Source organism: Nicotiana tabacum, chromosome 17 (assembly GCF_000715075.1).
Source record: "Nicotiana tabacum cultivar K326 chromosome 17, ASM71507v2, whole genome shotgun sequence".
Lineage (NCBI taxonomy): Eukaryota > Viridiplantae > Streptophyta > Magnoliopsida > Solanales > Solanaceae > Nicotiana > Nicotiana tabacum.
Window position 1 is genome coordinate 78784111 of NC_134096.1, and position 26035 is coordinate 78810145.

General features: G+C 39.0%; 1 protein-coding gene across 2 annotated transcripts; it reads right to left on the reverse strand.

Moving 5' to 3' along the window:
- Positions 1 to 17847: 17847 nt before the first annotated feature.
- Positions 17848 to 23289, reverse strand: LOC107781220 (putative prolyl 4-hydroxylase 9). Of its 2 annotated transcripts, XM_016601891.2 has the most exons (9): positions 23053 to 23282; positions 22846 to 22962; positions 21792 to 21949; positions 20992 to 21094; positions 19788 to 19883; positions 19126 to 19191; positions 18919 to 19038; positions 18090 to 18206; positions 17848 to 17889 (listed from the first exon to the last, which is right to left on the reverse strand). In XM_016601891.2, the coding sequence occupies exons 1-8, from the start codon at positions 23173 to 23175 to the stop codon at positions 18120 to 18122; spliced, it is 870 nt and encodes a 289-aa protein (XP_016457377.1). In that variant the 5' UTR covers positions 23176 to 23282; the 3' UTR covers positions 17848 to 17889; positions 18090 to 18119. The 2 variants fall into 2 exon arrangements, with proteins under 2 accessions (XP_016457377.1, XP_016457376.1); XM_016601890.2 differs by lacking the exon at positions 17848 to 17889 and having other exon boundaries at positions 17898 to 18206; positions 23053 to 23289.
- Between the last annotated feature and the right edge of the window lie 2746 nt (positions 23290 to 26035).

Here is a 26035-nt window from a genome sequence, read left to right on the forward strand (position 1 = left end):
CCACCCTTGGAGCATAACCGAAAACTTGAAGCCAAATTGGGGGTTCAATTCATAAGCTCGAGGTGGAGACAAAAAGTAGTTTTTATCATGCCGCGACGTTAAATCAAGCGCTTGTTGGGAGGCAACCCAGCTTTATTTATTAATTTATTAATTTATTTATTATAGTATTATTTTTGTAGTATCGATTTTTGATTTTTTAGGAGCATAGAACACAAAGCCATTGGAAGAATGCAACAGCAAACCAGATGGTTAGAACTAAGTGTGAGGTACCCGCACGAAGGACCAGGCCTGAGAAAAGTCTGAGTACCCCATGAGATGCTAGTGCGTCGGCCTTTGGCCTTCCAGGGAGTTTCTTTTACCCTCTTGTATGTATGGGTGTACATTGGAGACAATATACAATTTTAAGTGTGGGGTAAGGAGATTGTTTGGGTGACTTTCCATGCTATTTTAGTTGTGTTAGTTTAATCGAATAATTTTTTTCTTATTTTTACAAAATAGAAAAGATTGGACTTTTTCCGACGATGGATCTATTAGATATTTTTCTTGAGGGATTTAAGTCGAAAGGAAAAAGACAAAAAAAATTTCTTTGTAGGTAGTGTAGTAATTCCCCCTTGGTTTTTCTTTGTGGCACAGTTCTTTACCAAGAATTTTATTTGAACCGGGTATAGTTAGTTTTATTTTTTTAGGAGTAGGAGCCAGTGTGAGATGAATTGAATTGAACCAATATCTCTTGACTTTGTTATACCTTGAGAATAGTGAGTACTTTGGTTGTGACGCTTAGGCTCATTTTTTGACTCTTGTATAAGTACCTTAAATTGTATAAGCTTAACTTTGCTTAACTGTTTTGACTAAAGTGTCTTGATGAATCCAATCCTGAGTAAGTTATGTGCCATGTGTGTGTGAGGTTTGGGTGTTATTCTGTGCATTACATTTGACGCCTAGAACTTGCCCCGTGTATTTGCAAAGCGAAATAGTAGTTTTGTTCAGTCTTGGAAGTGATATAGGCGTTTCTTTATTGAGCCATATATATATATTTTACCCGCCTAATTATTATGTATTGCAGTTAACCCATTTGAGCCTGCAATCTTATTTCTTTGGCAACCACATTACAAGCCTTACCCATTTGTTTGAATTAACCATCTATTTGAACCTTCTAATCTCTCATGAGTACTTGAATTATTATGAACTGTGTAAAAGTTAAAGTGTGGGGTGGATGGTTTGGCTTTTGAGTGGAACTAATGAAATAAGCAGAGAGGTGCACTGTTTTGAAAAAGTAAGAGGCACTTGAATTGAAAAGGAAAGAAAAGGAAAAAAATAGTTGTATTGCTGTGAAAAAAAAATATTCCTTGATAAGTGGTGACTCTTGATGTAATTGTGCTTAAAGAAGTATGGGGTAATATACATTGATGTGAAGGTGGAGTTTAGTTTGACATAAGTATAGGATTTGAATGTTAAAGTACATGTATTAAAATACTTAGGGAGGTGTAGTCACTCTTATATCTAAATATATCCTACCCGTCCCGCAGCCTACATTACAACCAAATAAAGTCCTACTTGATCCTAAACTGAATGAGCTCGATTAGTAGAGTAGTACACTACGGGCAAGCCTATGGTGCATCTTTTGTGGCATATGAATGTTATTTGTGAGATTGAGTGAATTCTTTTTATCTTGAGGTCCTAAGTGTTCTTAAATTTTATTGTGTGGAACTACTCTCTTTTGTTGTTGGAGGGCACTTGATTCATGAAGAAAAGGTAATGTCAATGACCTCTATGTTAGAGTAAGTGGGTGAGTTGTGAATAATGCGCGGTACTTGTAAGTCAAATCTTGAGGTGAATATGTTACACTTTTGTGCTTTGTCTATTTTAAGTATTCTTGGTGTGATGAGTTAGGAGAATTGTTTAAAAAGGTTGTGTCTATATAAAGTGTAGTTTGAGTGCTCGAGGACGAGCAATGGTTTAAGTGTGGGGTGTTGATGATAGGTTATAATTACGTATTTTAGTCGCTTATTACATTCTAATTTACTGCACTTTAATTGAGTTTGAGCTTTAATCGCTAGTGTTTTGCACTAATTGTGTGTTTTATGCCTTGTAGGAGTGATTCCGAGCTATGTAGATGTTAGGGAATGAATTCAAGTAATTTTGAGCTTTGAAGTCTGAGTAAAATCTCAAATAATTAAGCCGGGATCGTGTTCGGGGATCAACGGATGATAGTTAAGAACGAACGAAGAATCGAGTAGGCATATTGCACACGGTCTAGTAAAATGCACATAACGTTTCGCTCAGAACTCCATTTAAGTTTCACAATATATGGTTGGAAATCTAATTCAAAGGTCTACAACTTTCATGTTTTACGTTTTCTCAAATTCCAAACAGAATAGGGTGAAAATTGTGGTCGTATCCGCGGCCGCGGATCTAGCCGCGGATGTGAGGTAGAACCCTGGGTAAAATCCGCGGCCGCGGACGTCCTGACCTGGAAAAATGTCCTTTTTCGCGTAGGAGAAGGTATAATTGTTTGGGCCCGACCCTACTTTGTGTGTGTTTGGGCCCGACCCTACTTTGTGTGTGTGTATATATATATATATATATATATATATATATATATATATATATATATATATATATATATATATATGGATAAACGGTATTTTGAGGATCTTTGACATACTTTTGACATACTTTTTGACATAATTTAGACCTAAGGGGGCTAAGGAGACTGGGGATTCGACCTAAGGATGCAAGAATACGCGAGAAGCAAGGAGGAAGATTCAACCACGAGTTTTTCCCTTCTTCTTCCTACTTTTCATTATTGGTTATGACTTTTAGTATTGTAGTTTTTACATGCTATTATGAGTAACTAATTTGTTATTTAGGGTTTTGATGGAACCTCTTGGAGGATGAATTCTTGTTATATTTTAATATAATTTAACATTTAAATTTATCTATTTGTTCAACTACGTACTTATTTCAGTTGATTGAATGGCCATCGATTGACTGTGCCTATTTATTATGTGTTGCTTGAAAACAGATACATATTTAGATGGTTGTTGAACAACGTCACTCCTAACGTATGTGAGAAATCAATACAGCATGTTTAAAGGTAGGTTTAGAAATAACAAAGCCTTGACGTGGTCATAATGAGCGGTTAGATAAAGCCAACTAGCGTAGTTCGAGAAAATATGCCTAGTAATTGTTGTAGTTGATCGAGAGAGAATTACGGCACTTAAAGTACTCATGATCAGTAGAGAATACATAGGCAAAAATGCAGGGAACATAGCGGGAAGGATTCCGACAATTGAAAAAATCATAACTCTAGACCTCCTTAATTTAGTCTCCAACCCTTTGTCTCGTTAGTTAATAATTTTACCACTTTCTAGTATTTGCTAGTTAATTAGTTAGAAATATAAATCTCAATCTTTAAATTTAGAAAATTATTCAAACTTGTCTTCTTAGTGATATTAAACAGCTATAGCTAAGCCTTAGTTCTCCGTGGGATTCGACTCCGAACTTTTAGATCGGATTATATTTACAGCGACCGCTTATCCTTTTTAGGACTAGAGTTGGGCGTCGGAATTTTTAATTGAAGATACCGTAAACTTGTTTAAGTCCACTAATTTGGTAAACAAGGGACAAGACAATATGTATTTGAAGATTAGGTGAACAGTGACTATCAATGAGGCCAAAACTGGACCATATATGAACCAGATCTAAGACACTCTCAATGACAAAGATTGACAATAACTCTCTTTATACAGGCCATTATTTTGTTAGTGGATATCATTTTCAAGGATAGCCATGTTTTTTTTTTTTTTTTTTTTTTTGGCTTTCATATATTTTTTTTTAGACTAATCATAGTAAGAAATGTATTTTGTTTGTAAGAATGTGATGTTTAGACTAATCCTAGTAAGAAATGTATTTTGTTTAATCATAAAGGAAGGTACTTTATTCAGAATACCTACCGAACGGAAAAAAAAGAAAAATGTCACAAGATTTACACCATCTCTTAATTAAAGGCCTATTCACGTAGCCATCGCGACGAAATTAGAACGCACTGTAATCAAAACTTGGCAAAGCTTTAGGATATAAACGTGTTACAATTTTTTGTGAGTTTTGATTAAATTACAAGAACATGAAACATACATAACAACACAAACATATATAGTTGCACGCGAAATTCAACATTGCAACAATAGCAACAAAAATCTAAAATTCTTATTATATGTATACATTTTGACCTATATGTATACATAGTTACACGCGATCTGTAATGGGATTAATTGAACTCGTAAAATTAATTCTAGATCCGCCTCTAATTAACAACTAAACATTATGCAAATTAAGGGACACCCTGGCGATTGATGGTATCAGTAGCAGAAAGCTGAGAGTGAGCAGAGGCAGATCCACCACCGGAGAGTGTCGGCGCGTCGGTGGAACTAGCAGCACCACGGCCAGGATTTGGTTGTTGATGTCCTTGTGTTCCATACCCTTGTTTCTTGTAATCCTCCAAATCCTTATATTGTGTATAAGGACTTGTATCTACTGGTAAAACTTCTAACTTACTCTTGTCTGATTCCTTATCTGGTTGCCTCTCCATTTCTTTTTTCTCCATAATATTTGCACTTCTTCTTTTGCTATTTACTCTGTCAAATCAACTTTGCATTTGTTTTTCGGCCTTTTCCATTGGCTTAATTCCTAGCTTGCATATATAAGTTTTCCTTTTATGATATGGTGTTGACGCGTGTTGTTGTCGTGTCAGGAAGTTGGATGAGGTGTAAACATTTCCTGAATGCAAAGCTACGTCCATGCTCAGCCAATTAAATTTGTTCCTTGCAATTGTAAATTGCTCCAATTTTATATTTTCTTCCAAGACATACCCAAAATGGATATATTCTCAAAAATTGGCAATTAATGTATACTAGTATATATAGCAAGGGCTTCAATGAAGAAAACCAGAGGACAGAGTGACACAATATTATTATGGATAGTGGTATTTTGAGCAATGGCATAAACTCAAACCTCAATGTATTCTTACCTATGTGCATATATTATTGTTTATCCGAAAAATCGGATAACGTTAAATTTATTTACAATTCTAAGAGTACGTAATATCCTTTGATATAAAAATAACAATACAAGTATTTTAACTGTGAGGATAGAAAATGATGAACAGAGAAATTGAATAAGATCAAATAAAATAAGCACAAAGAGATGTCTTTTTGTATGAGAGAAGATCTCTCTATTGCAATCATATGTTCCTCCATAGCTTATAAGGACCCTCCCTTTTATAATAGAGGGTCATTGCTTTATCTATAACAAAATAATAAAATAATGCATGTAGTGGAGGACCCATAATGATTTGTCTCTTCCTTAATTTCTGCCAAGATTCTCCCCCATAGTGTGGTTGCAACGGCTCTTGTCTGCGAGCTCGATTCTGGCTCGAGCTCGGTATTGGATCGAGCCCCCGGTCTTGGTTCGAGCTCGATTCTACCTTGGAGGATCGATATTCGGGGTGAGCGTTGGTCGGTCTAGGCATCTTCGATAATCTGCGCCTTGCCTCGTAGTTCGATTTGGATACGAGCTCGATAATGATATCAGGCTTGTCATTGGTCGGTCTTATAGCTCGAAGCTCGATGCCCTTACTTCGAACCTCGACCGAGCTTGTCATGCAGATACCCTTTGATCGAAACATCATCGTCTCGACCAGTTCGTACGACTGAGTCAACCGGTTTTGACCGTACACAGATAGTCCCCTCGTTTCTCGGAAAAAGGATGTGGCGAGAAACGATATGATTTCGCAACAGCTCGATCAGATATATGCTGACATTTACATCGGTCTCGACCATGACGTATGCGATAACTATCCCATCAGCTCGGTTTTACTGAGGCATTTAATGCGTGTCAGACGGTGGTCGGCCACCGCAATATTGAACCGTCATTGCTCCAATCTATAAATAGCCTTTCCTTCCACCATTCATCACTTTTGCGTCTTCAATCCTCCAAATTCTCTTTATTTTTCCTCTCTATTTCGCTGCTTTAGGGCCATCCACACCAGAGTTTTTGGTACCGTCAATTTTTCACTTTCCTTTGCATTCCTTTTTCTCGTATCTATGACGAAAACTTCGAAAATCGTACCTCAGAAGGAGAAAGCTTCTTCTTCACGGCCGTCCGACGATAAGACGCCGGTGGAGCCGTCCATTCATGATTATGTTCCCGACCCGTGCACTCTGAAGATCGATTTTAAGGTAGAGAATCCTTCATCCGTTCCGGGTCGATGTGAGCATGTGTCGACGTATATGTGCTCTATAACGGAGGATCACCTCGAGGCCGACAGAAAAGACTGTAACTGGGGTCCCGAGGTCGTGTTGCAAATTCCATCCCTCGATGAGAGCCTCATCACTCATGTGGAGGGGTTTTTAAGTGTTTACACTTATCCCTTCATGTTGGGACCTGTCGACCCGGTGATTATTGATTTCTGCAAAAGGTACCAGGTCACCCTCGGTTAAATTCATCCCTCTTTTTGGCGTATAGTGATCTCACTTTGCTTCTTTTCTATCAAAGCTGGGGGCTGGATTTTTCTTTGAATCACCTCATACGATTGTATTGGCCTCAGATCTTTCGAGGACTAATCAGACTTCATCGTCGGGCATCGAAGGCTTTGATGTCGAGCATTGATTAAGACAAGGATCGGGGTTGGATGGGTCGTTATATTTGAGTGAGGACCCGTGACCTTATTTCGGAAGAGAAGATGCCGTTTCCCGAAGAATGAAATTTCGACCGTAAGTGATTCTTGTTTGCTTTTCGTGTCTTTTTCTGATTTTTTTTATGTCTTTCTCTGATATTCAACTGCCCCTTGGATGCCACAAGCGGTACCTGACCTCGAGGATTGGGTTCAGAAGTTAGCCTCGACTTCCTCTTACGCCGAACGCGCTTGGCGTGATTTGGCTAAAGGTAGATGCGAGGCCAAGAACCATGGTAAGGTTTTGCTTCTTGTTTCTTTCAAAGTATTCTTTGTGTTCTATTTGTTACCGATTTTCTCTTATGTAGGCGTAACCAAGGATGCCGCTTTGAGGTCTTCGAGCAGTGAAGAAGGGACCAAGTCCCCAGTCCCGCAACCGGGGAAAGATAAGAAGCGAAAAGCTTCCTCTCGATCAGAGGACCCCAAGCCCAAAACTCGGAGGGAGAGGATAAAAACAATTGCCCTTTCGATTTACTCGGTCCAACGACTGAGAGAAGAAGAAAAAGAGGAGGAAGAAGATAACGCCTCGGCTTTGGTGATCCGATATGCGAAAGCTATCGAGGTTGCTAGAGCTCCCGAGCCAATGGCGGCTGTGCCGGTCGGGGTCGGTCCTGAAGTCCCGAGTCTTGATCGGAGCTCCCCGAGTGATTTTCTCGGGGCCATGACGATGGGTCACTCGCCTTCTCTTCCAACTTTTTCTGAGGAGGCGTTAAAGGAAGCTCGAGAATTGAAGACCCCCAATATGGGCGGAGGCTCTAGTGTAAGAGACCCTTTTAGGGATTGCTTTACCGGAGTCGATGATGCTTCCGATATCGGTGACGCTTCTCTTCTACTAGAGGAGGCCCAACGTTTCATTACTCGGGTAATCGATTCTTCTACACTTGGTTCCTTTGTTCTTTTCCATACTTGACTTGTATTTTTTCCTTACTATGCAGGCCATTAATAGGTTTCGAGTCGATCTTAGCAATTGTGACCGTCGAGCTTCGGAAGGTCTCGGGGTGAGAGAGATGCCCTGTGGCTTCTTTGCAGCCAAAAGGACGAGGCTATACAGGACCTCCAAGCGGATTTGGCTAAGGTTCGTGAAGAAGGGGCTGAACTTGATAAGCAGGTGAGCCTCGTTTTGTTAAAGTATGGGTCTGACTCGACTGTGGAAGTTAACCTTTTGTTGTCTCAGCTACAGCAAAAGGTTGAAAAGATCGGGTTACTTCGAGAAGAAGTTGATCAAATCAAAGCTGAATGCAATCGGTGGAAGGAGACTCTCGACCGCCTGGCTGCGGAAAAAGAAACCATTTTGACCAAACTATTATCGGCCGATGTTCAACTTCGAAGCGTCAAGCAAAAGGGGTCGGCTCAAGCTAAGAAGATTGAGGAGCTTGAAATACGGCTTGCTGAGGCTAAGGCGGAGGTTGAATCGTCGAAAGTCTTGGCGGATAATTCCATTGCTGTATATCGGGCTGATACCGAGGCTACTCAGATGGAGGCCCGGGAGGCGGCGGATACTGCCGATGCTCGAGCTCATTGGGTTGCCGAGCTTGCTAAGTGTAGGTCTCGGAGGGAGACCCTCGAGGAGATACACGCTCGAGGTTTCGATCTTACCAAAGAGATAAAGAGGGCTAAAGAGCTCGAAGCTGAAGCTGAAGCCTTGGCTTCCGATGATGATGATGATGATGATGATGGCGGCAGCAAGAGAGGATCTGAGGATGGGGGAGAGCTCGACAGTGGAGAGAACGCCCCAGAGGGTGACCAGGAAGCTTTTTAATTTTTTACGTTTGTAATCAATCACGTAGTCAATCTTGTATATATAACAAGGTCGATTTGTTTTTGTGAAGACTTTAATCAAATGTTGACTTCGTGGTCTCTATGATCGATCGATTATTTTTTCAGACTTGAAGTGATGTAGCCTTTAGGCTTGCTAGTTGATCCAATGATTCAATCTTTGAAGAAATATACCCCGTAGGTGTAATGGTTGAGTGAGTGTTTTGCTCAAACTCAAAGTAAAAGTAGCTTATAGGCTTATTAGCCGTTGAGTGAATGTTTCGAACTAGAAGCGATGTAGCCCGTAGGTGCAATGGTCGAGTGAGTGCTTGCTCGAACTCGAAATAAAAGTAGCCCGTAGGCTTAATAGTCGAGTGAATGTTTCAAACTCGAAATAACGTGGCCCGTAGGCGTAATGGTCGAGTGAGTGCTTGCTCAAACTCGAAATAAAAGAAGCTCGTGGGCTTAATAGTCGAGTGAATATTTCGAACTCGAGATAAAGTGGCCCGTAGGCGTAATGGTCGAATGAGTGCTTGCTCGAACTCAAAATGAAAGTAGCCCGTAGGCTTAATAGTCGAGTGAATGTTTCGAACTCGAAATAACGTGGCCTGTAGGCGTAATGGTTGAGTGAGTATTTCAAACTCGAGATAAAGTAGCCCATAGGCCTAATAGTCGAGTGAATGTTTCGAACTCAAAATAATGTGGCCCGTAGGCATAATGGTCGAGTGAGTGCTCGCTCGAACTCGAAATGAAAGTAGCCCGTAGGCCTAATAGTCGAGTGAATGTTTCGAACTCGAAATAATGTAGCCCGTAGGCCTAATAGTCGAGTGAATGTTTCGAACTCGAAATAATGTAGCCCGTAGGCCTAATAGTCGAGTAAATATTTCGAACTCGAAATAATGTAGCCCGTAGGCTTAATAGTTGAGTTTTTCTTAAATCTGATTGCACAATAAATCTCAAGTCATTATACATGTGTTCATGTTTTGCGCCTGGGTTCGGGCTAGTCTACATGAGCATGGTTCGTTTTGACCATTTGGCTCTTTACAATTTTTCCTATTGGAACCCTGTTGTTGTGAAATGACTTTCTTGCATCTGAATTTGATGTATTTGAGGGCCTAATGGCCCCCCAGTATTCGAGGTCGATTGAAAGAAGGCCTCGGATATTGTTGAAAGTGCAGCACGATCAATGGTTGCCTCATTAAAAACCTTGCCAAAAAAATCCATTTGGGATAAAACCGGTCGAAGGGAAAAAGAGTGCAACATGTGCTTCCAAGCGAAAGATCCATCTTAGCTTTTGTTTAGACTTCTGTCAGTTAAATGAATATGGAAGGGTCGTAATTTAGCAGTAGTACCGTTTTAGATGTGATACATTCCAAGTGCTTGATAGCTGTTTGCCGTTTATAATGCCGAACATGTACGATTCCTTTCCGACTTTCTCGAGCACCTGATATGGTCCTTCCCAATTTGGTCCTAGTTTTCCTTCATTCGGATTCCAGGTATTGACGGTAACTTTTCTTAACACTAAGTCCCCGGGCTTGAAATGGCGGAGCTTGGTTCTTCGATTATAATATCTTTCGATTCGTTGCTTTTGGGCGGCCAATTGGACGAGAGCAGCTTCTCGTCCTTTGTCCGATAATTCAAGGCTGGTATTCATAGCCTCGTTATTTGATTCTTCCGTCGTGAATCAAAATCTGGGACTAGATTCACCGACTTCAACTGGTATCAATGCTTCGGAACTATATACTAAGGAGAATGAGGTCGCCCCCGTACTGGATTTTGACGTTGTCCGGTATGCCCAAAGGATTTCGAGTAGGATTTCTCTCCATTTTCCTTTAGCGTCGTTCAACCTCTTCTTCAGGTTTTGAAGAATAGTTTTATTCGTTGATTCGGCCTGCGCGTATCCACTGGGGTGGTACGGCATCGACAATATCCTTTTTATCTTGTGGTCTTCGAGGAATCTTGTTACTTTGCCGCCAATGAATTGCTTTCCATTGTCACATACTATTTCGGCGGGTATCCCGAACCGGCATATGATATGATCCCAAATAAAGTCTATAACTTCTTTCTCTCTTATTTTCTCGAACGCCTGCGCTTCAACCCATTTAGAAAAATAGTCAGTCATAAATAAAATAAATTTGGCTTTACCCGGGGTCGATGGCAGAGGCCGACGATGTCCATTCCCTATTTCATGAACGGCCATGGGGATAGGACTGAGTGAAGTTGCTCTTCGGGTCGATGGATCATTGGCGCGAACCTTTGACATTTGTCACATTTACGAACAAATTCTTTCGCATCTTTGCCCATATCGATCCAATAATACCCTGCTCAGATTACTTTTCGAACTAATGTGTCGGCACCGGAGTGATTCCCACAAGTGCCCTCGTGTACTTCCCGTAGGATGTAATTGGTATCTCCCGGTCCCAATCATACTGCCAACGGTCCATCGAATGTCCTTCGATATAGTGTTCCGTTCGCAGCCAACGTAAATCGAGCAGCTTTAGTCCGTAGGGTCCTGGAATCTTTATGGTCTGATGGGAGCTTTTCGTTCTTTAAGTATTCAATATACTTGTTTCTCTAATCCCAGGTTAAGCTAGTAGAATTTATCTCGGCGTGACCATCTTCGATTACCGATCACGAAAGTTGAACGACAGTCCCCGAGCTCAAATCATCTACCTCGACCGACGATCCCAAATTCGCAAGCGCATCAGCCTCATTATTCTGCTCTCGTGGAACATGCCGTAGAGTCCATTGTTTGAAATGGTGCAAAGTGACAAACAGTTTGTCTAAATACCTTTGCATTCTACTTTCTCGGACTTCGAAGGTTTTATTTACTTGACTCACCACCAGCAAAGAGTCACAATTAGCCTCCATGATTTCTGCTCCCATGTTTCTAGCTAGCTCGAGACCTGCAATCATGGCTTCATACTCGGCCTCGTTGTTAGTTAACCCGATAGTATTAATAGCTTGCCTAATAATGTTACCCGTGGGTGGTTTCAAAACTATGCCTAGCCCGGACCCCTTCACGTTCGAAGCCCCGTCCGTAAAAAGGATCCATACCCCCGATGATGTACCCGATTTCAACAGAAGTTCTTTTTCAACTTCGGGTACGAGGGTTGGCGTGAAGTCGGCCACGAAGTATGCTAAAATTTGAGACTTGATGGTCGTACGGGGTTGATATTCGATATCGTACCCACTGAGTTCGACGGCCCATTTGGCCAATCGGCCTGATAGTTCGGGCCTATGCAAAATATTACGAAGTGGGTAGGTAGTTAATACGCCCATGGGGTGACATTGAAAGTACGGTCTCAACTTTCTAGAGGCGCTTATCAGCGCAAGTGCCAATTTTTCAAAGTGCGGATACCTAGTTTCCGCTTCTTCTAAGGTCCGACTTATGTAATAAACGAGAAATTGCGTACCTTGCTCTTCTCGAACTAGGACACTGCTTACGGCGACTTCTGATACCGCCAAGTACAAGTAAAGTTTTTCGTCTGTTTTTGGAGTGTGAAGCAGTGGTGGGCTCGATAGATATTGTTTCAATCCTTGTAATGCTCGTTGGCATTCCAGAGTCCAAGCAAAGTCGTTCTTCTTTTTGAGTAGAGAGAAAAATTTGTGACTTCGATCTGATGATCTCGAAATGAATCGGCCTAAGGCTGCAATCCTTCATGTTAACCTAAAAGGATCCAGCCATAGGCCTGACCGGATATCGTTTGTCCACAAACAAAACAAAAACAAAGTTGGTTTTTAGTAGTAGTTCATGAGACCTCGAATTCCCACGTTCCAACGTGCATTATGCCAACAGGTTCGCCCGCTCAGGCTTCGCTGACCTACTTTCATGTTATCCACGATGGTGATATCTTCGATGGCCTTGATTTTGTCGGGGTTAATCTCGATTCTCCGATTTGACACCATGAAGCCGAGGAACTTGCCCGAACCGACCCCGAAAGCACATTTTTTGGGGTTGAGCTTCATGTTGTATTTCCTCAAAATCTCGAACGTTTCCTGCAAATGGGCCAAATGGTCCTCTGCGCGCAGGGACTTAACTAACATGTCATCAATATAGACTTCCATTGATTTACCTATTTGTTCTTCGAATATTTTATTTACTAGGCATTGATAAGTAGCCCCTGTATTTTTTAGCCCGAAGGGCATTACATTATAACAATATGTTCCATATTTGGTCACAAATGAAGTCTTTTCCTGGTCCTCCGGGTTCATCTGAATTTGATTATACCCGGAATAGGCATCGAGAAAGGTGAGGATCTTGTGGCCGTCCGTGGCATCGATCATGCGATCGATGTTGGGCAGCGGAAAGGAATCTTTGGGGCATGCTTTGTTCAAGTTCTTATAGTCCACACACATTCTAAGTTTGTTCCCTTTTTTCGGCACTACGACCACATTGGCTAACCATTTGGGGTATTTCACCTCCCGAATGGACCCTATTTTGAGAAGTTTGGTTACCTCATCCTTTATGAATGCGTGCTTTACCTTTGATTGGGGTCTTCTTTTTTTCTTCACCGGTCTGAACCTAGGGTCCAAGCTTAGCCGATGCGTCGTTATGTCCGATGGGATCCCTGTTATATCTAAATGGGACCAGGCAAAACAGTCGATGTTATCGATAAGAAATTGAATAAGTTTCTTCCTGAGTTCGGGGCTCAAACCCGTTCCCAGGTATACCTTTCGTTCGGGCCAGTGTTCGATTAGTATGATTTGCTCCAGTTCCTCAATTTTTGATTTGGTGGCGTCAGAATCATCGGGGGTCACAAAGTATCGAGGGATCCATTGATCATCATCTTCTTCGATGTTCTGGCTATCTGGTTGGGTCGAAGCCGATGTCTATGATTGTTATTTGGCGTTCTGTTCTCTTTCTGAACCCGATCCTTTATCGGCGAAGACGAAGATATTGATTTTGCTTCCTCGACGGTGAACATTTCCTTTGCGGCCGGTTGTTCCCCGTACACTATTTTGACACCTCCCGATGTTGGGAATTTGAGGACCTGGTGTAGGGTCGAAGGTACAGCTCTCATGTTGTGGATCCATGGCCTTCCGAAAAGGGCGTTATATCTCATATCGCCTTCGATCACGTGAAACTTTGTTTCCTGGATGGTTCCGGCCACGTTTATCGGTAGGATTATCTCGCCTTTGGTGGTTTCACATGCCATATTGAATCCGTTTAGAACCAGAGTTGCGGGTGTGACCTGGTCCTGCAGGCCGAGCTGTTCTATGACCCTCGATCTGATGATATTCGCCGAGCTACCTGGATCAATTAACACACACTTAATTTTAGTTTTATTCATGAGTACGGATATTACCAGTGCATCGTTATGGGGTTGGATGACTCTCTCTGCATCTTCATCATTGAAAGAGAGTCTCTCTATGGGTGTGTAATCTTGAGTCCGAGATCGTTTTTCCCTCACAATCGATGTTTTAGTGCGTTTAAGCACCGATCCCTGAGGGGTATCAACGCCGCCGATGATCATGTGAATGACGTGCTGCGGTTCTTCTAGATCGTTTTGCTTGCCGAAATCCTTGTTCTTAAAATGATTCTTCGCCCTATCACTCAGAAATTCCAGAAGGTGCCCTTTGTTAAATAAGCGGGCCACTTCCTCTCTTAATTGCCTACAATCTTCCGTTTTGTGGCCATGGGTGCCATGATATTTGCACATTTGATTGGGATTCCTTTGGTCAGGATCGCTCTGCATGGGTCGAGGCCATCTGGTGTCTTTGATGCGTCCGATAGCCGACACGATGGCGGATGCATCAATGTTGAAATTATATTCTAATAATCGAGGAGCTTCTATAGGATCGGCATATTTTTCAAAGCCGCCCTTGCTCATAAGTCCCCGAGAATTTTGCCCTCGATCAGTCCGATTGTTCCGAACTGTATTACGTGCTGAACCGTTGTTCATCCGATCTATGACATATGGTTGATATCGGTCTCTGTTCGACCTTTGTTCTCTGCTGATCTCCCTCTAGTTTTTAGTGGTTGTCTGGTTCTGATGCACGGGTCCATACGGAGCTTCCAATTGATCGTCCTCGACCCTGATTTTCGATTGATACCGGTTGTGTACATCTGCCCAAGTTATTGCTGGATACTCGATCAAATTTTGTTTCAACTGACGTGATGTTGTCGAACTTAGCTCGTTCAACCCTTGGGTGAAAGCTTGTACGACCCAATCGTCTGTGACCGGTGGCAAATCGATACGTTCCATTTGAAATCGGTATACGAATTCCCTCAGCATTTCGTTACCCCTTTGTTTTACTTTGAAGAGGTCTGATTTCCTTGTTGCAACCTTTATGGCACCAGCATGTGCTTTTACGAACGAATCTGCTAACATGGCAAAAGAATCGATGGAATTTGGTGGTAAGTTGTGATACCATATCATTGCTCCCTACGCGAGGGTCTCCCCGAACGTTTTCAACAACACGGATTCGATCTCATCGTCCTCCAAATCGTTGCCTTTGATGGCACATGTGTAGGAGGTGACATGTTCGTTAGGATCATTTGTACCGTTATATTTGGGAATTTTGGGCATACGGAATTTTTTGGGGATTGGTTTTGGGGCCGCGCTCGAGGGAAAAGGCTTTTGTATGAATTTTTTCGAATCCAACCCTTTTATCATTGGCGGAGCCCCCGGGATTTGATCGACCCTGGCATTATATGTTTCCACTTTCTTGTCGTTGGTTTCGACTCGTTTTGTGAGTTCCTCGAGCAATTTAGCAATTTCAGGAGTGGTCCCCGATTCTTGCTTGTTTGATTTCACTATGGCGGGCTCCGTTATGGGGGTGACTTCTCGAAGAAGTGGATTGGAGTCCGGCCTGCTTTGCATATGAGTTTGGCTCTGTAACTGAGCTATCGCTGCTTGTTGGGCTTGTAGCATTTTGAAGATCATACGCAAGCTGACCCCGATTTCCCCCGTGTTGTGGGTGTCTCGGGCTATGGGTCAAGCACCACCCTGAACGCTTCTTTCCGGTTCGGAACGCTGATTCGCCCCCAGAGCTATTTGTGAATTGACATCTAATGGTACTTCGGCTCGAATTTCAGGTTCTTCGACTCGAGCCTCGTTGCCATCGTCAGGTAGCTTTCCGACCCCGAGTGCCAAGTTGTTGGTTTCATCTTGAAGGCCGACTTCGAGGTCGATAGGTAAAGTCATTGCTGACTTGAAGTTGTAAGCTGGAGTGTACTGTAGATTTATATCAAACAATCACTGTTACTCTTAGCCCCACGGTGGACGCCAAACTGTTTACCCGAAAAATCGGATAACGTTAAATTTATGTATGGTTCTAAGGGTACGTAATATCCTTTGATACAAAAATAACAATACAAGTATTTTGACTGTGAGGATAGAAAATGATGAACATAGAAATTGGATAAGATCAAATAAAACAAGCACAAAGAGATGTCTTTTTGTATGAGAGAAGATCTGTCTATTGCAATCTTATGTTCCTCCATAGCTTTCAAGGACCCTCCCTTTTATAATAGAGGGTCATTGCTTTATCTATAACAAAATAATAAAATAATGCATGTAGTGGAGGACCCATAATGATTTGTCTCTTCCTTGATTTCTGCCAAGATTCTCCCCCATAGTGTGGTTGCAACGGCTCTTGTCTGCGAGCTCGATTCTGGCTCGAGCTCGGTATTGAATCGAGCCCCCGGTCTTGGTTCGAGCTCGATTCTGCCTTGGAGGATCGATATTCGGGGTGAGCATTGGTCGGTCTAGGCATCTTCGATAATCTGCGCCTTGCCTCGTAGTTCGATTTGGATACGAGCTCGATAATGATACCGGGCTTGTCATTGGTCGGTCTTATAGCTCGAAGCTCGATGCCCTTACTTCGGACCTCGATCGAACTTGTCATGCAAATACCCTTTGATCGAAACATCATCGTCTCTACCAATCCGTACGACTGAGTCAACCGATTTTGATCGTACACATCTCAGGATGAACTGCAAGCGCAATGACAATGATGCTCGCAAAGCCACGGGTGAAGGTGGTACTGTTTCTGCCGGACCAGAGGCTCGTCTGGCTAACCCAGGACTGCTAACTCTTGTGCCCTTGCGGCTGCTTTTAGTTGTTAATTCCAAATATTAATTAACTGATTAAGATTTAAGCTTCTTAGTACTTAGGAATTTCATAAAATTTAAATTAGATAATTACCAAGGTAAATAAAAAATTAGCTGTGTATAATACTTTTATACTATTAGAAAAGGGAAATAGGGTTATGAAAATGAATACATATCTCTAATACATATTAAGTTTAAAAATCTTACTATAAAACATGTTTCTGGACGAAGAGGAATTTTGTTTTTGCTTACACCATAAATTCATCATAAACATCGGAACTTTGATGCCTGTAGTCGGAGAGACTATTTAGCCATTCACCTAGCGTTTTCTTAGCTTTGTGTCATATCTATATTATATTTTACTTAGATAGTCGGCAAAATTAAATGAAAACGTTAATAATTTTTCAGGAAGAGATAAAACGGTCAAGTCCTTCGAGTGTAATGCTTGACTCTCTATATGTCCGGCCAAGCATCTTCAAGCGAATGGGAGTAAAGAACATTTTATATATACGTTACTACAAATAATTATTTTTACACTCTACCTTTAGTCCAAACCGGAATCAATGTTTGGCCATGAAAATTTTAAATTTCACTTGAAGTTAAATTTCAAAATTTTTCGAAAAACTCCAAAAAAGCTATTTTCAAAATTTTCACTTTAAATCACTCACAAAAATTCAAAAACAGCTCCAAATTGAATTCATGTTGCACAACTCTAATTTTCAAATACCATTTCACTTGAATACTTTTTTTCTTTCACGTTTTCCAAAATTTCATAATTCAAATGTTCAAACGCCGACGTAGTGGGTGTTTGGACACAAGAATTATGAAATTCCAAAAAAGAAGTGATTTTTTTTTTCAAATGAAAATGATCTTTAAAAATTTGAGTTGTGTTTGGACATGAATAAAATTTGGAGTTGTTTTTGAAGTGAAAATTTTGAAAAATAATTTTTTAGAGTTTTTCAAACTTTTCGAAAAATTTCGAAATTCATTTTCAAGTGAAATTTGAAAATTTCACGGCCAAACGCTGATTCCGAAAAAAAAAATCTTTTTGAAAAAAAGTAAAAAAAGAATTATGGCCAAATGGGCTCTTAGTGTGGCAATTTAGTCCACGTGTCAGATATTTGGAGAGGGGGCACCGGTTGAGACTAATGTGGTAAAACAATCTAATAACAAGATCGTTTTTACGGGAACATTTAATAAGATGCTTGATTTGAATTAAGCAATTACAGGCATTACACCTTCCTATGATTAGGGAATGCCCTGGAACCTCTATTTACAGGCATTACACCAATTAAAGTCCTTGTTCTCCCAAAAAGCCTCATTAATGATTCTCAGTAACTTGCTGCAGGGTAAGAGCAAAGGTGATTAGCAGAATATGTGGTTAATGTAAGATGTGACTACAATTAGACTTTCTTACTGTTTGTGGGGGGTTTGAAGTCGCAGTACAATATGAAGGGACAACTGATACTGAGCTATATTAACACCTCTATAAATATATTTACTGCATAATTGGTTTCAAACTCCTAGTAAATATTAAATTACCAAAGAATATTGTGGACTACACGTCCTTGTTTATTCATCAAGTTCCTGATCCCTGATCCACTTTGTGGCAACCCATTTTTCGCCTCTGATTACTGGACAGCTCCCGTGAAGAGATGTCTGCATTAGAGATTTAGAAATGTGAAAAATCGCAAAGATCACATGAGCAGGATGACATAATATTGGTAATCAATATTCTGCTTTATAAACTAGTAGCCACAGAGGGGGAAGAACGCAAGCAACAAAAGATGAAGCAGTAAAGGAGTAACAGAAAATTTAACAGTAATAACAACATTATAACCTTTATTCTCAATATCCATGCAATGTGGCAATAGCTACTATAGGCTCCCATTCCACTGATTAACCACAGTAATACAAATGTAGTAGGATTGATCAAGAATGGTTCTCGCAGAAAGGAAATAGGAACACACAGAGAAACAAAAAGAACAGAAGCTGAAGCAATATAGAGATGTATCTTAAAGATGTAGGCAATTCTTAACCTTTTTTCATCTTTTCATTTTGTTGGGAACTCCCTAATCAAAAATACAAAGAATGACATATTCTTACATGGATGCTGTATGAAGCTGTAAGGGTGCACAAAGTTTGCCTTGTATCCCATCTAACCTATTGCTTATAATCTCCTTTGTAGCAATTTATCATAACTGCATCTTATATCCAGTCTATAACTCTATATATACTATCTGATATCCCAACAATTGCCATAAACAAGTAAAAGGCGAAAAATTGTTCACTGTGCTTATTGCACAGCTGTGTATATTGTTATGAAGAAAATACAAATGGGATAACAATGAAATCCAAAAGAATAACTCACCGGATCAATTGTACCATTTGGAAACAGTGAGTAGAACAGTAGTCCATCCCCTCTACGCGGCTTCACTTTCAAACCAATACACTTGCGGAAGTCATAATTAGCATCCATGTTCTGCCCATTCTGTAAATTAACCAAGGACTAATTTATCCAGCAGAACAGGGAGAAAAGTAACAGTGGTCCAAGATGATGAAACAACGGTGAACTCACCTCGAAAGGAAACATGGTTTCTCCACCTTCTTCCACATCAGATAAATACAATAAAAAGGATGCAACCTAAATGAAATTCATTTTAGTCAGGACACATGAAAGTAATCACTACTCAAAATTTAACTGCAACTGTACTATATTACAATCAGACATGTTAACGTTCATAAGCTTTGCAGAGGCTAAGGTAAACTTGCTCTAAACACTTTTGGGTCTATCTAGAGTATACTTCATTCAATCTGGGATAAAGCTGTGTTGTTTGGAATTCTCTCTCATGTGACATTTTGCTATAGAGAGTTCCACAGAACTGCATAGAATGAATGCTGTCTGCAGCTAGTGGTGATCCAAATAACAGACCATGGTGATTCCATGCAAGGAAATGAAATCATTGCAATCAATCAGCAAATTTGTGCCATAGGAACAATAACTTCAAACACTTTACTTTTTTTCTTTTTCTTCTTCCATATTTCATATTTTTGGGGGAGAGGGAATTGGGAGAAACATGCAAATGAAAACAAGACCAACTTATCCAAATAACCAAACGCTAATAATTAATGCACCACTCATGATGCTAGTTTCTGTAGGACTTATTGAGCTACTAGACAATTCACAAGTCAATTGGAAAAGTTAACAGCAACAATTCATTGAAAGTAGTTCGTACATACCCTTTGGCTCTTCTGAGGACCATATTGAGAAGGATCAAATGCATCATAATGTGAATGATAACTCTGGCCGATTTCATACCGCAACACATTAAATGCCTAAAAACGCAGAGGAGAACCGATTCAAGTTAAACAGCAATTATGTTCACAGTTCACCATACTTAAGTGTTCTCATGAACAGAAGAATCAGTCAGAATTAGTAAAAGCAATTAAGAGAAAGTTCAGACACAAAAGGTTAGCAGCCTAACTAGCTATCAATTATCGGATGCATAGGCTACATATAGATGCATTATATGCATCATTACATTTAACTCAAAATCCAAGGGAAATTGAACAAGTATTCTAGGAACACAGCACAAGAACACCATCAGTTTCAGATAATACTCAAAACCCAGATTTTCCTCATTATAAATTAAAGCATACAACAGCGAGAGATGCTCAGTTGATTATAACTTTTGGACACATTGAGTCTCTGACTTTCCTGTTAAACTGCACACCTTGATCTGTTGTCTCATTTTGTCATCGAATAAGTCTCTTGTTAGAATACTTAAAGACCACACCATGTGACAGCTGGCTAGTTGATCTAGAAGTGAAAACAAGCCGTCAACTACATTGAATGAGCTTTTCTGCACGAGTAAACTTGGAAACAGAAGAGAGCCCAATAGGAATATACATATTATTTTTCACTCATTTCGAACTAAATTGGCACCTTTCTCAAAAATTCATATTAGTAATGATATTTATCAGTACACCAAAGGACTTGTCCTCTTCAGTATTGATCACCTTTTGGAAGGACGCATTACATTGTGGAGACTTACAAACTCTAATAAATAGGTGTTCCAGCATTTTACAAATGTACTATCAGCTATGTTGCTCAGATCCTGCAAAATGCAGCTGCACCCCATATCTAATCCTCCGAAAATGCATTATTTTTGGAGGATCTAACACACATCCCACGACTTTTTTGGAGGATCAGAGCAGCATAGACTTTCAGAGCTTGAATCAACTTAGTTTTCAAGAAAATAGAAGGTGCGGGAGAGGGAAGGAAATGAAGAAGCTCTGGAAAAGGATTCGCCACCAATGGTACTGCTATTATGTCCTCAGCTAGAATCCAATTTCAAATGTATGGACGCAAAGATAAAACTGATATACAGTGAGAAGCGCTTCATGCATTATATTTAGGATGCGTGCTTTAAATGAATTTTACCTCTCCATGTGTCCTGGGGATCATAGTCGCCCTTGCAATTTTTTCCTCAATGAGGTCCAAAATTCCAGTTTTGTCTTCAGATGAACTGATAAACATGCCAGAACTGGGGAAAAGGAAAGAAGTGTAAAGTTCATGCAAGATTTGTAACTTGTCAAAACCAAAAGAGGTGGAAAATTCCAGTTTTGTCTATAAAATAGTTCTTTCAAAAAAAAGATCAAAGAAACTCTAAAAAAATGATCAGGAATGGAAAACAAGACACATGGCCAGTTCAAATACCATGAACAACTGTCTTCGATAAAAGTATAAAATGTATATGCACACACCCAATTCATGGTAACCTACCAGAAATGGATATTACGAAAATATGTTTTAAGTTGATTAAGAGTTAGAGCCCGTTTAGATGGGCTTATTTTAAGTGACTTTTAAGCATAAGCCATAAGTTAGGAATTCTAGCTTTTGGCTTGTTTTTGTCATTTTAGCTTAAAAACAAGTGCTTAAAAGCACTTCTTTACTTTATCCAAACACTACAAAATAGCTTAAAAGCTATTTTGGCTTAAAAACACTTAAAATAAGCCAATCCAAACAGGCTCATAATCTAAGACATTTTCAACTAACTCTTGGAAAGAGTAAAAAGATCAAAGATGCATTTATGATTAAAAGAACGGAAATTTCAATCAAGACATTGTAATGACTTGAACCTTAATAATATTCTTGGATAGTGTTAAAGATGGGGTCAATTGTTTTGGGACATGGGAGAAGCAAAATAGAAGGTCATTCACAACCCCCAGAGTAGTGATTACCTTGTTCTAATTCCTTTGGTATTCTCTGCTGTTTCTCCTTTGCGGAGAGCCAAAGCTGATGGTTTCAGCTCCGCCTTTGCCATCTTAATAATGCCTTGGCATTGTTCTTCAGTTGCGAAATTGGGAAAGTATACTGCACGCGGGAACCAGCTTAAGACCTATCCAAAAGATTGAAATCAGCGTCATAAAATACACCAAAACAAATGAATACAAATGTGGATCAAAGATACAGACTTATATAGTAACAAGTTCACCATAAATAACAGATTTCTAAATTTACTAGCTTAGGGATAAAATCAGGATGCTAACATGGTCATTTACAGCTACAGCTATTATGCGAATAGACTTAAATACATGCCTAATACTGCTGCTTCCTTCTCCTCTCAACACCCCCAACCCACCTCCAATCGGTGGTAGCAAATACAACAACAACAACAACAACCCAATATAATCTCACTAGTGGGGTCTGGGGAGGGTAGTGTGTACGCAGACCTTACCCCTACCATGAGGTAGAGAGGCTATTTCCAATTGACCATCCTTTCCTCCAAGAACTCCCCACCATGCTCTTGGGTGACTCGAACTCACAACCTCTTGGTTGGAAGTGGAGGTTGCTTACCATCAGAGCAACCCCTCCAATCGGTGGTAGCAAATGGGAATCATAAATAAATAATAAAATAGTAGACTGGATATGTTGTTTTTGTTAGATGAGGTAGCAGAAGAAGAGTAGAAATTAGGGGATGGGTATTTATTCTTAGTCTTACTTAATTACCCATTTATGTTACTGATCAAGAAACAAAACACCAATTGACGTTACTTCAGCTGTAACAAAAAGGGGTGTCTTTGCATCAAAGGCAACAAGCTCAAGTAATGCTAATGTTGATTCATCAAATAGTTCAAAATCCAACCTTTTGAACTATGCAAACAAATAGTAATAATTTTGGAGCACAAATGGTTTTTTAAAAAAAATCCTGAAATCGACTAAAAATCGAACCAGGGCTAATCAGCAAAGAGAAAAGAAATCCCAAATTTGAGAGTTGAAACGACAGAAAATGACCTGAAAGGAGATGGAAGTGAGGGAATGTTCTCCAGTCTCGCCATTGGGCAAAGCATCAAATTCTTCCACAGATTCAAGCACCCTCGACCTCGGTCGTACACTATCTACTTGTACATCCTAATCGCACCCAAACACTTTGATCAGTACATGTATAGAATAGAAAAATCCATCAGTTACGAACTAAAAATTTACTAATAGGAAGTCTACCTGCTGAGAGATGAGAGTAGAACCGAATAAACCGACGAGGAAGAAGAAAAGACAAAGGAGAAAAACCGAAGGTAACCCTAAGCTCCACCATCTTTGTCCCAGTAATTTGCCTCTGCTCTTCATGTTTTTCCGCTGATGAAGAAAATCAATTGACTATAAGAGACTTTAGTTTTCTTAACTGATAATTTCTTTGTGCTATTTAATAACAGCCCAAATACAGAGAGGGAAAAAAAAGACGGGGTGGTGTGAAGAAAGAGTGTTTGTTTGCATATGTACGATCTTTGACTTCCGCACGCGGCGGGAATTCTTTTCTCTCTTTTCTTCTTTTTTAGTTTTAGCTGAAATTGGTCATGTCATGTCATTTCCTGTTTACTAGTAATAGACTCCAGCCTACTAGTAACCTGGAAACTAATTGCAAATAAATATTATATTGAGTAGAAAAGAAATTGGATTATTACCTGATAAAATCAGAGAAATTACATTGGACATGTAAAAAAAAATTACATCATAAGGGGACGTTGGATAATTTTTAAACTGTTTTAAGTTAATTACTCAGGACCCGGGCTCTATATAGCTGATTGAATAAAAAAAGTTCAAAAATTATTTTCTTTTAAAAACTTAAGTAGGCGTTTGGATATAAAAATTACTCATAATTTTTGAAAAAAGTATTATTGGAGTTAAGTTGAAAAATGGTATTTGAAATTTGAAATTATGTCTGGACATGCATTTTACTTGAAAATATGTTGCAGTTTTGTGAGTGAGGAAAAATTTCTGAAAATTTTGGAAAAGTGATTTTGAAAAACTCATTTTCGAAAAATTTCAAAAACTTACAAATTTTTAGGGATAAACACATTCTTTAAAAAAGTTTGAAAAAAAGGAAATTTTTATTATGGACAAAGGAAAAAATCTCTCAAATTTCCGAACCAAAATATAGTGCAGATCGTGGTGGATTTTTTTGTCTAATTTGCCAAGGATATATCATATATTAGTAACTTAGTTTCGTGTAGGAAAGCAACATGGTTGAAGATCCGATTAGAAGTCTAAAACTATGTAGTAAGTTAGTAAGTAGAGTCCAACTGGATATATACTTTTCCGCATCATTTTCATCAAATTAATAGATGTATAACTTGTATTTTTTATATATATTTTTTCATTTAAAATAATTAATTAATATATATTCTTGCACAATTAATTACTTAATCATAATAAATAAATATAATTATATATAAATATTGAGTGCGACTAAAATTTTATGATTGACTTAAGATATGGGATAATAAGTTGAGCCAAAAAAATATTTTTATTTATATATACTATATTTTGACTCTTCTTCATTTTTTTGCGTGCATATTTTTTTTTGAAAAATTATCCGTTATGTTCATTTATAAGTAACACATTATAAAAATTTGTCAATTCATAAAATATTATTATTATTAGCCAATTAGCTATTTGTAGCAAAAAAAGGTCAATTTTTTGCTTTGTTTTGAGCGGGTGTTAATAGAATAAATTGGGTACATCTTAAGAAGCTTGAATTTTAATTTTGGGATGATTTGATAGAGTTTTGAGATTGTTTGAATTGAAAATTTGAAGTAGAAAACCAACATGAAAAAATGATACGTGTATCACACTGTGTATCACATAAAATTGTATCAAATGTGTATCACGTGTATATCCATGTATACTTGTGTGTGAGATACATACGCAGTGCATGTTTAATACATATGTCGCAGAAAAAAATTTTAAACTCGATTTTAACTACGAATTTTGATACCAAATCAGTCCAAATCACTTCCAATCATCCTCAAATTTTGTATATTGACTCATCTATATGTTTCAATGAATTTCAATCATACCCATTGAAAAAGATCCCTTTTTAGCTTAAATTTTTGGAATCTTATATATATATCTTTTTTTGTATTTCATCACCTTATTTGCTATGAAATTTCCTTTCTGTTTTGCATCGAATGTTGTTGATCACACTTAAAAATATGGAAGGAGATCTTTGCGTGTAATTCTTGGAGAGAAAGAACCTTATTTATTTGGGTTTTCAGTTTTTATACGTATTTGGCTAGTTTTGATAAATTTATGATTAATGACTAGATATGGTAAATTGAGACTTATTTGGGATATTTTTGTAAAATTTCCTTCTTTTAAAAAAAATATATTTTGGTATTTCTTAGTAAAATCTCTGGGCTGCCACTGGCCATGTGTCGCACGGGCAGGTGGAGTCCACTCAATGGTACGCCAAAACAAAAGCGCACTTATGAAATTGTCCTATCCACAAATTACTTTAATAAATTCCCCTCATAAGTCATGTACTCTCACATAAAAAGCAGAGAAGAAACACTTTCAGAAAACTAAGAGGGTAACACTTGTCTTGTTATATGGTAATTTTACTTCAAATTTTTTGCTCTTCGTGAATCACTGTTTGCAATCTAAATCTTACTCAGATCATTTATTGACACATTACGTTTAATAACATCTAATCTGTGCTACCTAACCTTTATATTACAAGTAAAGAAATCAACTATGCGACTTATGTTTTGATGGAAATATCTTGCCTGTTCTTTATCAAACATTTTTACCCAGGATAGAGACATATGGCGTATGTTCATTTCAAAGAAAAAAGTTGAAGGAATCTTCCTTTTCGTACTGCTACAAGAATTAGCCAATTTAGGACCGTTAAAAAGGAATAAAAAGGGGACAAATGTGTCTATTTTTCTTGCATTAGAAGTACGAAAACGTGAGAAAATGTAAACAAATCAACTGTGTCATAGAGGAAGAAAGCAAAAAAAAAAAAAAAAGGTATCAAGAGGACAGAAAGCAGATCTTACATGATTTTGTTACTTATTTCCCTAATGTGTAATAATCATCCTCGTGCCAGTAAGATAATTCTTTCCAATATAAGACTTATTAGTCCCAAATTAATCCATTTTAGGCAAAAACAAATGTGCCATTTATGGCTCCTCTGCAGATTTTATTT